This window comes from Macrobrachium nipponense, chromosome 25 (assembly GCF_015104395.2).
Source record: "Macrobrachium nipponense isolate FS-2020 chromosome 25, ASM1510439v2, whole genome shotgun sequence".
In the NCBI taxonomy this organism is placed as follows: Eukaryota; Metazoa; Arthropoda; class Malacostraca; order Decapoda; family Palaemonidae; genus Macrobrachium; species Macrobrachium nipponense.
The window spans coordinates 1,039,168-1,052,078 of NC_087214.1; the positions used below are offsets into that span (position 1 = coordinate 1,039,168).

General features: G+C 39.1%; 2 protein-coding genes across 6 annotated transcripts in view; one reads left to right on the plus strand and one right to left on the minus strand.

Annotated features, from left to right (window-relative positions):
• Positions 1 to 12,911, plus strand: part of LOC135199252 (uncharacterized) — a 95,221-nt gene that overhangs the window by 41,152 nt on the left and 41,158 nt on the right. The gene's annotated exons all lie outside the window — the stretch shown is intronic.
• Positions 1 to 12,911, minus strand: part of LOC135199250 (uncharacterized) — a 54,093-nt gene that overhangs the window by 9,793 nt on the left and 31,389 nt on the right. For all 3 annotated transcript variants that reach the window (XM_064227134.1, XM_064227136.1, XM_064227135.1), the window contains exons 2-4: positions 1,815 to 1,992; positions 1,059 to 1,175; positions 417 to 524 (exon numbers count right to left, since the gene is read on the minus strand). In XM_064227134.1, coding sequence (XP_064083204.1) covers positions 417 to 524; positions 1,059 to 1,175; positions 1,815 to 1,992 — 403 coding nt within the window. The remainder of the gene's footprint in view (positions 1 to 416; positions 525 to 1,058; positions 1,176 to 1,814; positions 1,993 to 12,911) is intronic.

Sequence of the window (12,911 nt, forward strand, 5' to 3'; positions counted from 1 at the left end):
ACTTTAGTAGATTCACATCAACTGTGCATCTGATGTCTAGGCCAGTCCCTTACGACACTCCTGATTGGCTGTTGATAAGCCAGTCATAGAGCTGGAAACTCTCAGTCTCTCTCGAGAGCATTCACATAGGCAGGATGTACGTTCCATCTTTCCTGAGGGATATACTTTTGAAAGACGTATCTCTCAGGAGAGATGGAACGTATATCCTGAGTTTCTAGCCCTGTGATTGGCTCATCAACAGCCAATCAGGAACGTCGTAAGGGGCTGGCCTAGACATCAGATGCACGGTTGATGTAAGTCTACTACATAGGCTTTTCCGTATTTGAATACGAATTACTGCTCGAAATTCAAAAAAAAAAAAAATGAAAAAACATTCCTTATCAGTTTCTATTCATTGGAAAATGAACAACACTTACCCGAATGTACAGTACCCCGTTGACAACCCCCTGAGGACGCCTCGCTGTTGCAGCCACGAGATACAGCCCGTTGGAGTTAGCAGCGTTAAAGTAAACAGCATCGATGGCCTTCAGAGTAAAAAAAAAAAAATCTTCTGGGTTAGACCTAGTACTTGATGGGTTGCAGAAATGAGAGTAGCTACTTAAAGATGGGGTATCCTACGATAATTCTCGCATGATAGTCTCCTCCACCTCCAGGGGGTGGGGTGGGGCGGGGGGAGCTTGGTGAAGTAGTGCCATCAGTACACTGTGGAGAACAGTGATACTTCATAATAGTGAGCATGAGTGGGATGCTCTAAAGCAAGTAATTCCAGATGGGAAGGTCGTATCATGGCTTCCTAACCAAATGACATTCATAAGACGCATTGGCACCCTAATCATAATGCAAATAGTCATCAAAAGAAAGAATAAAGAGCTGAACAACAATTATAAGAATGAAAAGAGGGCAAAAGGCTTCCTTCAGGTTAATTCTCTCCCTTCTCCTTCGATGGGAGGTCTGTGTATAGGCCTATGTAACGTATAAAATTATTTTAAAAAATGGAAAATCGCTCTGCCCTAGTGACTATTATTCGGCTGCATACCCTTCACTAAGAAATTCTTTACCTTGGGATGTGTAGAGAGTGGCTGGACGCATTCCATGTCTTCCACTGAAGCCTTGGACTTGATGCCGTAACCTGAAGTAGTTTCTGCTTTGCCAGCTTCCTCTCCTCGGCCACCTCGCTGTGAAAGTTGGTAAACATGATGGAACTGAAGGTCAAGAATTTTCTCTCACTTTTGCATGAAAGGTGTTTAAATTCTCATTCATATTCCGCTCATTTGCATATACGCGAGCCTACGTTCTGTAGGCACGCACTTGGTCAAGTTTTCTCAAAACCTTGAAAGGTTCAGTGGGCTGGAGAGATGAAAAGTGTTGTGACATTTCCCCTCCATGGTTTAGAGCGAGTCTAAACGTAACTCCTAAGTAAAACTTAAAAAACTATACTCTGTTTTTTTTCATCTGTCCATCCGCCTGTGGTGTTTTTGTACGGTAACACTGCGTCCCGGGCTTTAGATAGTTACGCTATGTGTAAGTTTTAGGTAAATAAAAGGATATCTGGGTGTACATTTGCAACTGAAAAGTGTTTTATAATAATTTACTGTATGCGAATTACACTATTAATGTTCGAAATAGGATATTATTATAATCGTTGAATGTAAGCTGAATGTAACTATCTAAAGCCCGGGACGCAGTGTTACCATACAAAAACACGACAGGCGGATGGACAGATGAAAAAAAACAAAGTATAGATATGATTCACATACTTAAACTACACCCATCAGTCATTTCCTTCATAACCAGCAATTTAGCGTATACTCTACCCATCTCCGGAGCTTGACGAGAAGATAGAAGGCAACGAATTTGATCCAGTACCACTTGGAAGGTCTGCTGTAGACTCCCATCAGCGGAGGAGGAATCCGGAGCGACCATACCAGGAACCAGGCCACGAGCCCTAGGCATACCAGGCCGAACAGCATAGCTCTAGATCTTCTTCCAGATCTGTGGGAATAGTATTAAGAAGCTGTCATGTTTGTTTGTCCTTACAGGAGTTTATATGTTGAAGCACCAGGTGTAGACCCGTGGTTTTCAACCTGTGGGCCATGGGCAGCTCTGAGGCGCGGGGGTGGGGGGTGGGAGCATTGTACGGACATCTCCAAAATAGTATGCAAAAGAAAAAAAAATCTAGGCATAATGAAGAGTAAAATAAACAAGTAGCTCAAAAATATATGCCCAGTATTTATAAGAGAGAGAATGCTTTATAATAATTCTATTAAAAAATCCTCATCGTAAATGTACATATATTAAATTTAAAAACAGCAAGGATAACTTTCGGGAATCTGTTCGGTTCCCCTTATCAGATTCCCAAAAGCTATCCTGGCTGTTTTTAAATTTAAATATAAATTATGTACATTTACATAACTGTGGATTTGTTTCTCCAATAATTCTATTATCATCACTACACAATTCTGAAGAGCAGTGGGCCATGAGTATTTAGGGATGCCAAAAGTGGGCCATTGGCACAAGAATGTTGAAAACCAGTGGTCTAGACTCTAGACAAGGACTTGTCTAGACTTAATGCTGTGAAATGACTACCGTAGACGTAATGGTTTCATTAATATTTATTTCACTATCCGGGAATTTATGGTGAAAGTCTTCATCTTCCTTATAGTAGAAAATGGCATTACTATCTGAATAATCTGATATTATTACGGTATTTTTGCAAAAGTTACAGAATTTGGTTGTAAGGTCCCAGATCAGTACGTCAGACACAGAAAAGACACACACATAAAAGACGTTATATGAGTTTCCCTTCCTTGAACACTTTATAACTATACTCTCAGTGGAAGGTTATCAATGATCTCTGAGTATTAGTGAAACTAACGCTAATGAAGATAAAATTTAACTTACATTGGCCTAAATATCAATGCACAATAAACGAAACACACCTGATACGTAATGCTAATATCGTGTCGCCTTTATCTGATTCAATTACAAAATATCAGCGTCTGATCTCGAGCAATTCTAGAAGAGAAAGGCTACACGCCATAAAAGTGATGTATGGTACTACAGTACACGAATCTATAATGGTACTAAGTAACCTCGTGGGCGGTAGATTTAAGAGCAAAGGAAAACGAGCTTTATTTCGTTGATCGTAGAGGTGAGAATCTCATGTCACATTTGCTGTGGAGTATAATTTTTTTTCCCCGTCCTCTGCGCTGAAGTGTCCGACTAACCTCTGACGAACAAACTCGTTACGAGTTTGTTCATCAGAAAACAATGAAATGTAAACGTTGATTAAAAGGGTTCGTTTAAAAACTCTCTAAACATTAAGAGTAAGTTCGTTGTTCAAAATGTGAAGTGTAAAAGAGTTATACGGGTTCTCCATAGGTCGAGTTAAACCTTAACCGTCGAGAGAGAGAGAGAGAAATACTGACGTAGTGACGATACATTGACAGTGTTATGTAAGCTAAACCTTGGAATACCCGTGTAATACGTTAAGTAGTTTTAACAGTCTTTTCACTTGGGAATATGGTAATACTGCCCTTTTCAGCGGGAGTGTTATAACCGAGAGAAATTGACATATTTTTAGATATATTGAAGTTTGACAGTACAGTGTGTTGTAGAGAGAATTCTTATTGGTTTGTCTCTATTACTGTGGTGCTTAGTATATATCCAATACCTCATAATACACCAAGTTCATTTTATCTTCATTAATAAACACTCTTAAGTAAGGAAAAAAAGGGTGGGGGTTACAGAATTAATATAAGAGTGGAGATTCGTTCCCATGGAAACCATATCGTCTTTTAGAAGTCAGTATGGATAATTGATATTCTGCATTCAATTTATGTAGGTAAATGCTTATGGCAATTTGATAATAAGTAAGGTTGCTTAGCTTAGCTTTTGATAATTTTAAAATCTCCATGTACATTATCATTGATTATGTATATAAATATGGCGATATATAGTATATATATATATATCTATATATATATATATATATATATATATATTTTATATGTGTATATATCTTGGTTATATATTATATATATAGAGAGGAGAGAGAGAGAGAAGGATGAGAGCAGGAGAGAGAGAGAGAGAGAGGAGAGAGATTTGCAGCGTCCCTTCGACCCGTAGCTGCAACCCCTTTCATTCCTTTTACTGTGCATCCGTTCATATTCTCTTTCTTCCACCTTGTTACTCCCAATTTTCACTTTTAAGCTGTGAATGATCTCATAGGTGCCAGCGCTGGGCTTATGGCTTAAATTTTACATTCCTTTTCATTCCGTTGTTATGCGTTTGTATAAATTAAGTTAGGTATATCTTAGTTTAACCAGACCACTGAGCTAATTAACAGCTCTCCTAGGACTGGCCCGAAGGATTAGATATTTTTACGTGGCTTGGAACCAATTAGTTACCTAGCAACCGGACCTACAGCTTATTGTGGGATCCGAACCACATTATATCGAGAAATTAATTTCTATCACCAGAAATAAATTCCTCTGATTCCACGTTGGCAGAGCCGAGAAATGCGATTGTATAGCATTTTGTTTTTGCATTTGACGTTTCAAGTGCTAATATTTGTATACTTCTCTTGACCCTTCCATACGTCTCACTCAGCAACAGGGCGTCCCAGCTGAGATTAAAAGAAGCTGCTGTCACCTTATCAAACGGTCGCCCATGTTTTTATCTAACGGTCTACCCTGATTTTATCAGTATTTAAAGGTCACCACCACCATAGATTTTAGAACTGTGGACGTCGTCTTACTGTAATCTAAGATCACACTCCAGGAAATGGGTTTATAGAGCCGTCCAGTGCCAAGAGAGTCACTTTTATGTCATTTGAATTCTAAATATTATTTTAGAGAATTGTGAGATTGAAGACTTTTGAAGGATTCTGATTTTCTATAAGTCTCTACAGATAATTTTGGAGGAATCTGAAATTGAAGTTTCTATAAGTCTATAGATATTTTGGGAGGAATCTGAAATTGTAGACTTTCTATAAGTCTGTAGATATTTTTGGAGGAATCTAAAAATGAAGACTTTCTATAAGCCTATAGATATTTTTGGAGGATTCTGCAATTGAAGGTCTCTATAAGTCTATAGATATTCTTGGAGAAATCTAAAATTGAAGTTTCTACAAGTCTAGATAATTTTGTAGGAATCTGAAATTGAATTTTCTATAAGCCTGTAGATATTTTTGGAGGAATCTGAAATTGAAGTATTTTGAAGGATACCGAAATTACAGTATTATTAGTAAGTCTGAGAATCTCTTTAAATAAAGACTATTTATTTATAGTCTGTTGATATTTTTGAGGGTTACACTTTTGCTTCTTTTCAACAGCTTTATATTTTTTCCTCTTCCTCGGGGAGTAAGCCTACAAACTACTTTGTTGTTGTTGTTGTTCTTGTTGGGGGCTAGGAAAGGTCTATGGGAGAGCCTCAAAAGGTCTGAAAAAGGAGTTTTGCGGTGATTCACAGATACAGGAATTGGAGGATGGGATATTTGAGGATAGGAATGAAAATGTTGAAAACAAAGCAGTACAGAACAATCGTTTCTAATAAAACATAGCTTATTTATTTCAAGTTTCGTTGGTGAAACAATGCTCTATTAGACTGTAGATTTTATTACGCACCCCGAGTAAGCTGTTAATGCTTGGCCTTTGACCTAAATATCATATTCATCTTTTCCTTTCGTATATTACGGTGCCCAGATCATTTGAGTTATCTAGAATTTAAAAATATGTTTTTATTGTTACCACGAGAATATATAGTTCCTTCGCCTCCTCACCCCGCCGCGTCTAGTGAGCTTGACTTAGATGAAATAAGATAACCATCTTTTATCAGTGATTATATACTGATATAATTTCGAGACAGGTCCTACGTATGTACATATGTATGTACGTATACAGTAATTATTATAATATATATATAATATATATCTATCTATATAATATATATATATATATATATTATATCATATGTGTGTTGGTGTGTGTGTGTTGTGTGTATGTGTATGTATGTATGTATGTATTGTAATTATGCACACACATTGTATATATATATATATATATATATATATATATTATATATATATATGTGTGTGTGTGTATATATATATATATATATATGATATATATATATATATAATATATATATATATATATATATAGTAGACAGTCATTAGCTGACCACCACTCGCCCCGTTTAGTTAATCTTATCTCCAGAAGATCTACCATCTCTGGGTCACGTGCTTAGTAGTAATGTAGTATAGCAGTTACAGAGTAGCTTATAATATCCACTATCCACTGCCACAGATAACAGTCTCTGTAAACAACTGAACTGACATTTCGACTCGGTTTCGCTAAAGGGATGGAATCTGCAATATTAGAAGTCAGTTGACTATGCCTATACTCTGTTTTTTTTCTATCTGTCCATCCGCCTGTGGTGTTTTCGCATGGTAACACTGCGTCCCGGGCTTTCAATAGTTACGTTATGTGTAAGTTTTAGGTAAATAAAAGGATATCTGGCTGTACATTTGTAACTGAAAAGTGTTTTAATAATTTATTGCATGCGAATTACACCGTTAATATTCGAAATAGGGTTATTATTATTGTTGAATGTAACTTTCTAAAGCCCGGGCTGCAGTGTTACCATACGCATACACCACAGGCGGATGGACAGATGAAAAAAACAGTATAGTTATGGTTCCTTTTTAGTAAGCTACCTTTATGGGACAGTATTCATTAATGTCCGTTTTTCTTCTTTTTGTTTACGTGAGACGGAAAATAAAAATGCTCCCGTAGGGGTGGGGTTTTGGGGTGGGGGGGGGGGGGTTAGTGTCATCAGTGCACTACACTCCAAGCGTTGTGTAGGCATTACTAATGATCTCATAGGTTCCAGCGCTTGGCCTATGGCCTAAATTTTATATTACATTCCTACTTTTTTAAAATTCTGTTCAAATGCAAAAAGATATCACGAGTTACGAGATGGAATGCCTTTATTTATCTTCTGAATAATAATAATAATAATAATAATAATAATAATAATAATAATAATAATAATAATAATAATAATAATAATAATAATATCGGACAAAACTTATATGCAATCTTTGAAATTGTTGGTCTTTTACAAAGGGGGGGGGGGGCCTTGGGGGGCCTATAAGCCCGTAGTCATGATAGCCGACATGGTAACTGAAATGCCGAGTCATATATCTCTCAAGACAACGAATAAATACTTCCGAAATGAATCACTTTAAAGGTTCTTTGCAGCGCCCCTTCGGCCACAAGCTGCAACCCTTTTCGCTCCTCTTACTGTACCTCCGTTCATATTCTCTTTCTCCCATCTTACTTTCCTCAACCCTCTCCTGAACAATTATTTCCAAGTGCGACTGCGTTTTGAGGTTTTCCTCCTGTTACACTTTTCAAACCTTTATAATCTCAATTTCCCTTTCAGCGCCGAATGACTTCATAGGTCCCCAGTGCTTGGCCTTTTGGCCTAGATCCTATATATTATATTCTATTCTGATGACAAGGTCAGCCAGCCTCTGCCCCAGCTGAAGTTTGCAGGTATTTAACCAGGATAGAGCCGATGTCCCGATCGTATGTAGCTCAGCATTGCTACTGATCCGAAGCCCAGAGTCCAGACTATAGTAGATTCACATCAACCGTGCATCTGATATTTAGGCCAGTCCCTTACTTCCCTACTGATTGGCTGTTACTAAGCCAATCACAGTGCTGGAAACTCTCCTCAGTCTCTCTCGAGAGTTCACATAAGCAGGATGTATGTTCCACCTCTCCTGAGGATACTTTATAAAGACGTAAACCTAAAGAGAGGTGGAACGTACATCCTGCCTATGTGAATTCTCTCGAGAGACTGAGAGTTTCCAGCCTTGTGATTGGCTTAATAACAGCCAATCAGGAGGGAAGTAAGGGACTGGCCTAAACATCAGATGCACGGTTGATGTGAATCTACTATAGTTAGTTTACTCGTCTATCACTTCTTTGAGAAACAAGTGAAGTGCTGGTTACACAAAGGAATAATATCCATGTTTCATAAAAACCCATTTGTTGGCCCACTTGTTCCCTTAGTGGCCCATAACACTCGTCACCCTTCAGGTCTTGGTGTCTGTTTACGTAACAAATATCTCTCTCTCTCTCTCTCTGTATTACTCATTTATGTTGCATGAAGGTGTGTTTTACGTGTATATATATTATATATATATATATATATCATATATATATATATATAATATATGATATATATATATAATATATATATAGATATATATATAATATATATATATATAATATAAATATATCTATATATATATATAGAATCATATATATATATATAATATATATATATATATATATAATAACGAACGGACTTTCATTTTTTTTAATGATCCCGATATCCAGAAGACATCAGCGCAAATGTTTCTTAATTCTGTTTACTTTATCTTAGAAAACGGACAAAAATAATCCTATTTTAGCATTGTGACGAGAATTGCTGATGAATATTCTAGTCAGCAGTCGAATGTCCTGAAACAATTAACAATCAAAACGTAAGTTACAGGAATCTTTACGGTGTGTTCATCCTCTCAGAAAGATGGATACAAGAAAAGACAACACGTGAGGTTACAGCGCCCACCTCTACTGTAATTTCTCTCCTGTAATTACGGCAGAAACTCATCTGCTAAATAAAGCAGGTGTTTGGGTATGATGGATGACTCCAATTATGTATTTTTCTGAGATGAGTAACAAAGCCTACAGTGTACCACAGGCGGTACACCGTAGGGGTTGTTATTCAGGGTACTGTGCGTCGTCCCTTCGTCCCCTAGCTGCGACCCCCCTTTTCATTCATTTTACTGTACCTCCCTTCATATTTCTTCCATCTTACTTTCCTCTAACCTCGCCTGACACTTGTTTCATATTGCAACTGCAAGAGGTTTTTTTCCCTCCTGTTACGCCTTTCAGACCTTCTTACTGTCAGTTTCCGTTTCAGCGCTGAATGACCTCATGGATCGCAGCGGTTGGGGCGTTGTCCTATAATTTATATTCAGTACCAAGTTGTTATTTGCTGTCTGGTCAAACACAGAAAGGTGGCGCGTGTTACTAGATGAAATTCCCCTTGTTCATCTTTTGGATGATAATGATAATAATAATAATAATAATAATAATAATAATAATAATAATAATGGGCTGGTTAAGCAACATTGGGGCTGGTCAGTCGTTGGATGGGTGATCGCTCTCCTCGGTGTTGATCCCTTGGGAAAGGATCTTTACCATAATTTCCTCAGTCTACTCAGCTGTAAATGAATACCTATCACTGATGGGGTAGGGTCCAGCTATGGGTTAAATATCAAAACTCAGCAATGAAGTTATGAAATGAAGGAATAAACGACAACGACGTAAATGGAACCTCTGGCAACAGAGGAGCTTCGTCCGGAAGCCAGGTATTCAACCCAATTGAAGGGGAAGACGGTCAGGTACTTGGAGGTCGTCATCCAGCAACTGACCACCACAACGACAGTAACCAACAGCATGAGATTGGAGCTACAGAAGCAAACCAAAGGAAGAAATGGACAAGAGAAGAAAATAAGGAAATATGGAGATGCTACATCAGAAGCAACCCGACGGAGAGAGGACATAGAAGAAGGTTGGTCAACATCTGGAATGAGAGGAATAACACCCCCCAAACAGAGCAGAGGCTGGCAGACCAAGTAAGGAACATAAAGAAAAAGAACTGGCTCTCCCCAACAGAAAGAGAAGAACTGGAAAAGGAAATGTCACACGACAACGAATTACACGAAGACGAACTGAGAGACGATGCCACAGAAGAAGACAGGGATGATGAGGTATCAAACAACGACACACGAAGAAACACCGACGAAGTAACAGAGAGGACAGAATGGGTAGAAAAAATTGGATAATGGATGGAGCCAGATACAGAGAGAACAAAGATCCCCTCCATGAAAGCCTACAACACCAAGAAGTTAAGGGAGAAAACAAGTGAGGTCAATGAAATAATGGACATAATACACACCACCAGTATCACAGAAACAAATAACTTGGCATATGCAGGAGCAAGATTAGTAGCAAAACTAATGGGGATTCGAACACCAACACCACCAGCACAGCCACCAGCACAGCCAACCCAACAGAAACCAAAACAGCAACCTCCTTGGAAAAGGCAAATCAGGGTGATGAGATCTGACTTGAGTAAACTGAAAGGGATGGCAGAAAAAAGGCTAAGAAGCAAGAAAACAAGGGAGGAACTCAATGAGAAATACAAAGTGCAAGAGAGGGGACTAAACAACACAATAGAAGATGTAAAACAGAGGCTTAAGGCCAAAGCACATAAGATCCAACGGTACATGAACAGGAATAAGGGATACCAACAGAACAAACTATTCGGAACCAACCAGAAAAAACTATACAGCCAACTAAGAGGGGAAGACAACCACCAAGAAATTCCTGAAGCCGAACCAAGTAAGAGACTCTGGGAAAACATATGGAGCAATCCGGTATTACACAACAAACATGCAACATGGCTCCAGGAAGTCAAGGAAGAAGAAACAGGGAGAATAAAACAAAGATTCACAGAGATCACGACAGACACAGTCAGACACCAACTAAAGAAAATGCCAAACTGGAAAGCCCTAGGTCCCGATGAAGTCCATGGATACTGGCTCAAAAACTTCAAGGCCCTACACCCACGAATAGCAGAACAACGCCAGCATTGTATGTCAAATCACCATGCACCCAAATGGATGACCACAGGAAGGACATCCTTAGTACAAAAAGACTAGAGTAAGGGAAATATAGCCAATAACTACAGGCCTATCACCTGCCTACCAATAATGTGGAAGTTACTAACAGGTATCATCAGTGAAAGGCTATACAATTACCTAGAGGAGACAAACACCATCCCCCACCAACAGAAAGGCTGCAGAAGGAAGTGTAGGGGCACAAAAGACCAGCTCCTGATAGACAAAATGGTAATGAAGAACAGTAGAAGGAAAACCAACCTAAGCATGGCATGGATAGACTATAAGAAAACCTTAGACATGAAACCACACACATGGCTAATAGAATGCCTGAAAATATATGGGGCAGAGGAAAACACCATAAGCTTCCTCAAAAATACAATGCGCAACTGGAATACAATACTTACAAGCTCTGGAATAAGACTAGCAGAGGTTAATATCAGGAGAGGGATCTTCCAGGGCGACTCGCTGTCCCCACTACTCTTCGTAGTAGCCATGATTCCCATGACAAAAGTACTACAGAAGATGGATGTCGGGTACCAACTCAAGAAAAGAGGCAACAGAATCAACCATCTGATGTTCATGGACGACATCAAGCTGTATGGTAAGAGCATCAAGGAAATAGATACCCTAATCCAGACTGTAAGGATTGTATCTGGGGACATCAGGATGGAGTTTGGAATAGAAAAATGCGCCGTAGTCAACATGCAAAAAGGCAAAGTAACGAGAACTGAAGGGATAAAGCTACCAGATGGGAGCAACATCAAACACATAGATGAGACAGGATACAAATACCTGGGAATAATGGAAGGAGGGGATATAAAACACCAAGAGATGAAGGACATGATCAGGAAAGAATATATGCAGACTCAAGGCGATACTCAAGTCAAAACTCAACGCCGGAAATATGATAAAAGCCATAAACACATGGGCAGTGCCAGTAATCAGATACAGCGCAGGAATAGTGGAATGGACGAAGGCAGAACTCCGCAGCATAGATCAGAAAACCAGGAAACATATGACAATACACAAAGCACTACACCCAAGAGCAAATACGGACATAACACGAAAGGAAGGAGGGAGAGGACTACTAAGTATAGAGGACTGCATCAATATCGAGAACAGAGCACTGGGGCAATATCTGAAAACCAGTGAAGACGAGTGGCTAAAGAGTGCATGGCAAGAAGGACTAATAAAAGTAGACGAAGACCCAGAAATATACAGAGACAGGAGAATGACAGATAGAACAGAGGACTAGCACAACAAACCAATGCACGGACAATACATGAGACAGACTAAAGAACTAGCCAGCGATGACACGTGGCAATGGCTACAGAGGGGAGAGCTAAAGAAGGAAACTGAAGGAATGATAACAGCGGCACAAGATCAGGCCCTAAGACCCAGATATGTTCAAAGAACGATAGACGGAAATAACATCTCTCCCATATGTAGGATGTGCAATACGAAAAATGAAACCATAAACCACATAGCAAGCGAATGCCCGGCACTTGCACAGAACCAGTACAAAAAGAGGCATGATTCAGTGGCAAAAGCCCTCCACTGGAGCCTGTGCAAGAAACATCAGCTACCTTGCAGTAATAAGTGGTACGAGCACCAACCTGAGGGAGTGATAGAAAACGATCAGGCAAAGATCCTCTGGGGCTATGGTATCAGAACGGTTAGGGTGATACGTGCAAATAGATCAGACGTGACGTTGATTGACAAAGTCAAGAAGAAAGTATCACTCATTGATGTCGCAATACCATGGGACACCAGAGTTGAAGAGAAAGAGAGGGAAAAAATGGGTAAGTATCAAGATCTGAAAATAGAAATAAGAAGGATAAGGGATATGCCAGTGGAAATCGTACCCATAATCATAGGAGCACTAGGCACGATCCCAAGATCCCTGAAAAGGAATCTAGAAAACCTAGAGGCTGAAGTAGCTCCAGGACTCATGCAGAAGAGTGTGATCCTAGAAACGGCGCACGTAGGAAGAAAAGTGATGGACTAATAAGAAGGCAGGATGCAACCCGGAACACCACACTATAAATGCCACCCAGTCGAATTGGAGGACTGTGATAGAGCAAAAAAAAAAAATTATATATACTATATATATATATATGATATATAAAATATATATCTATAT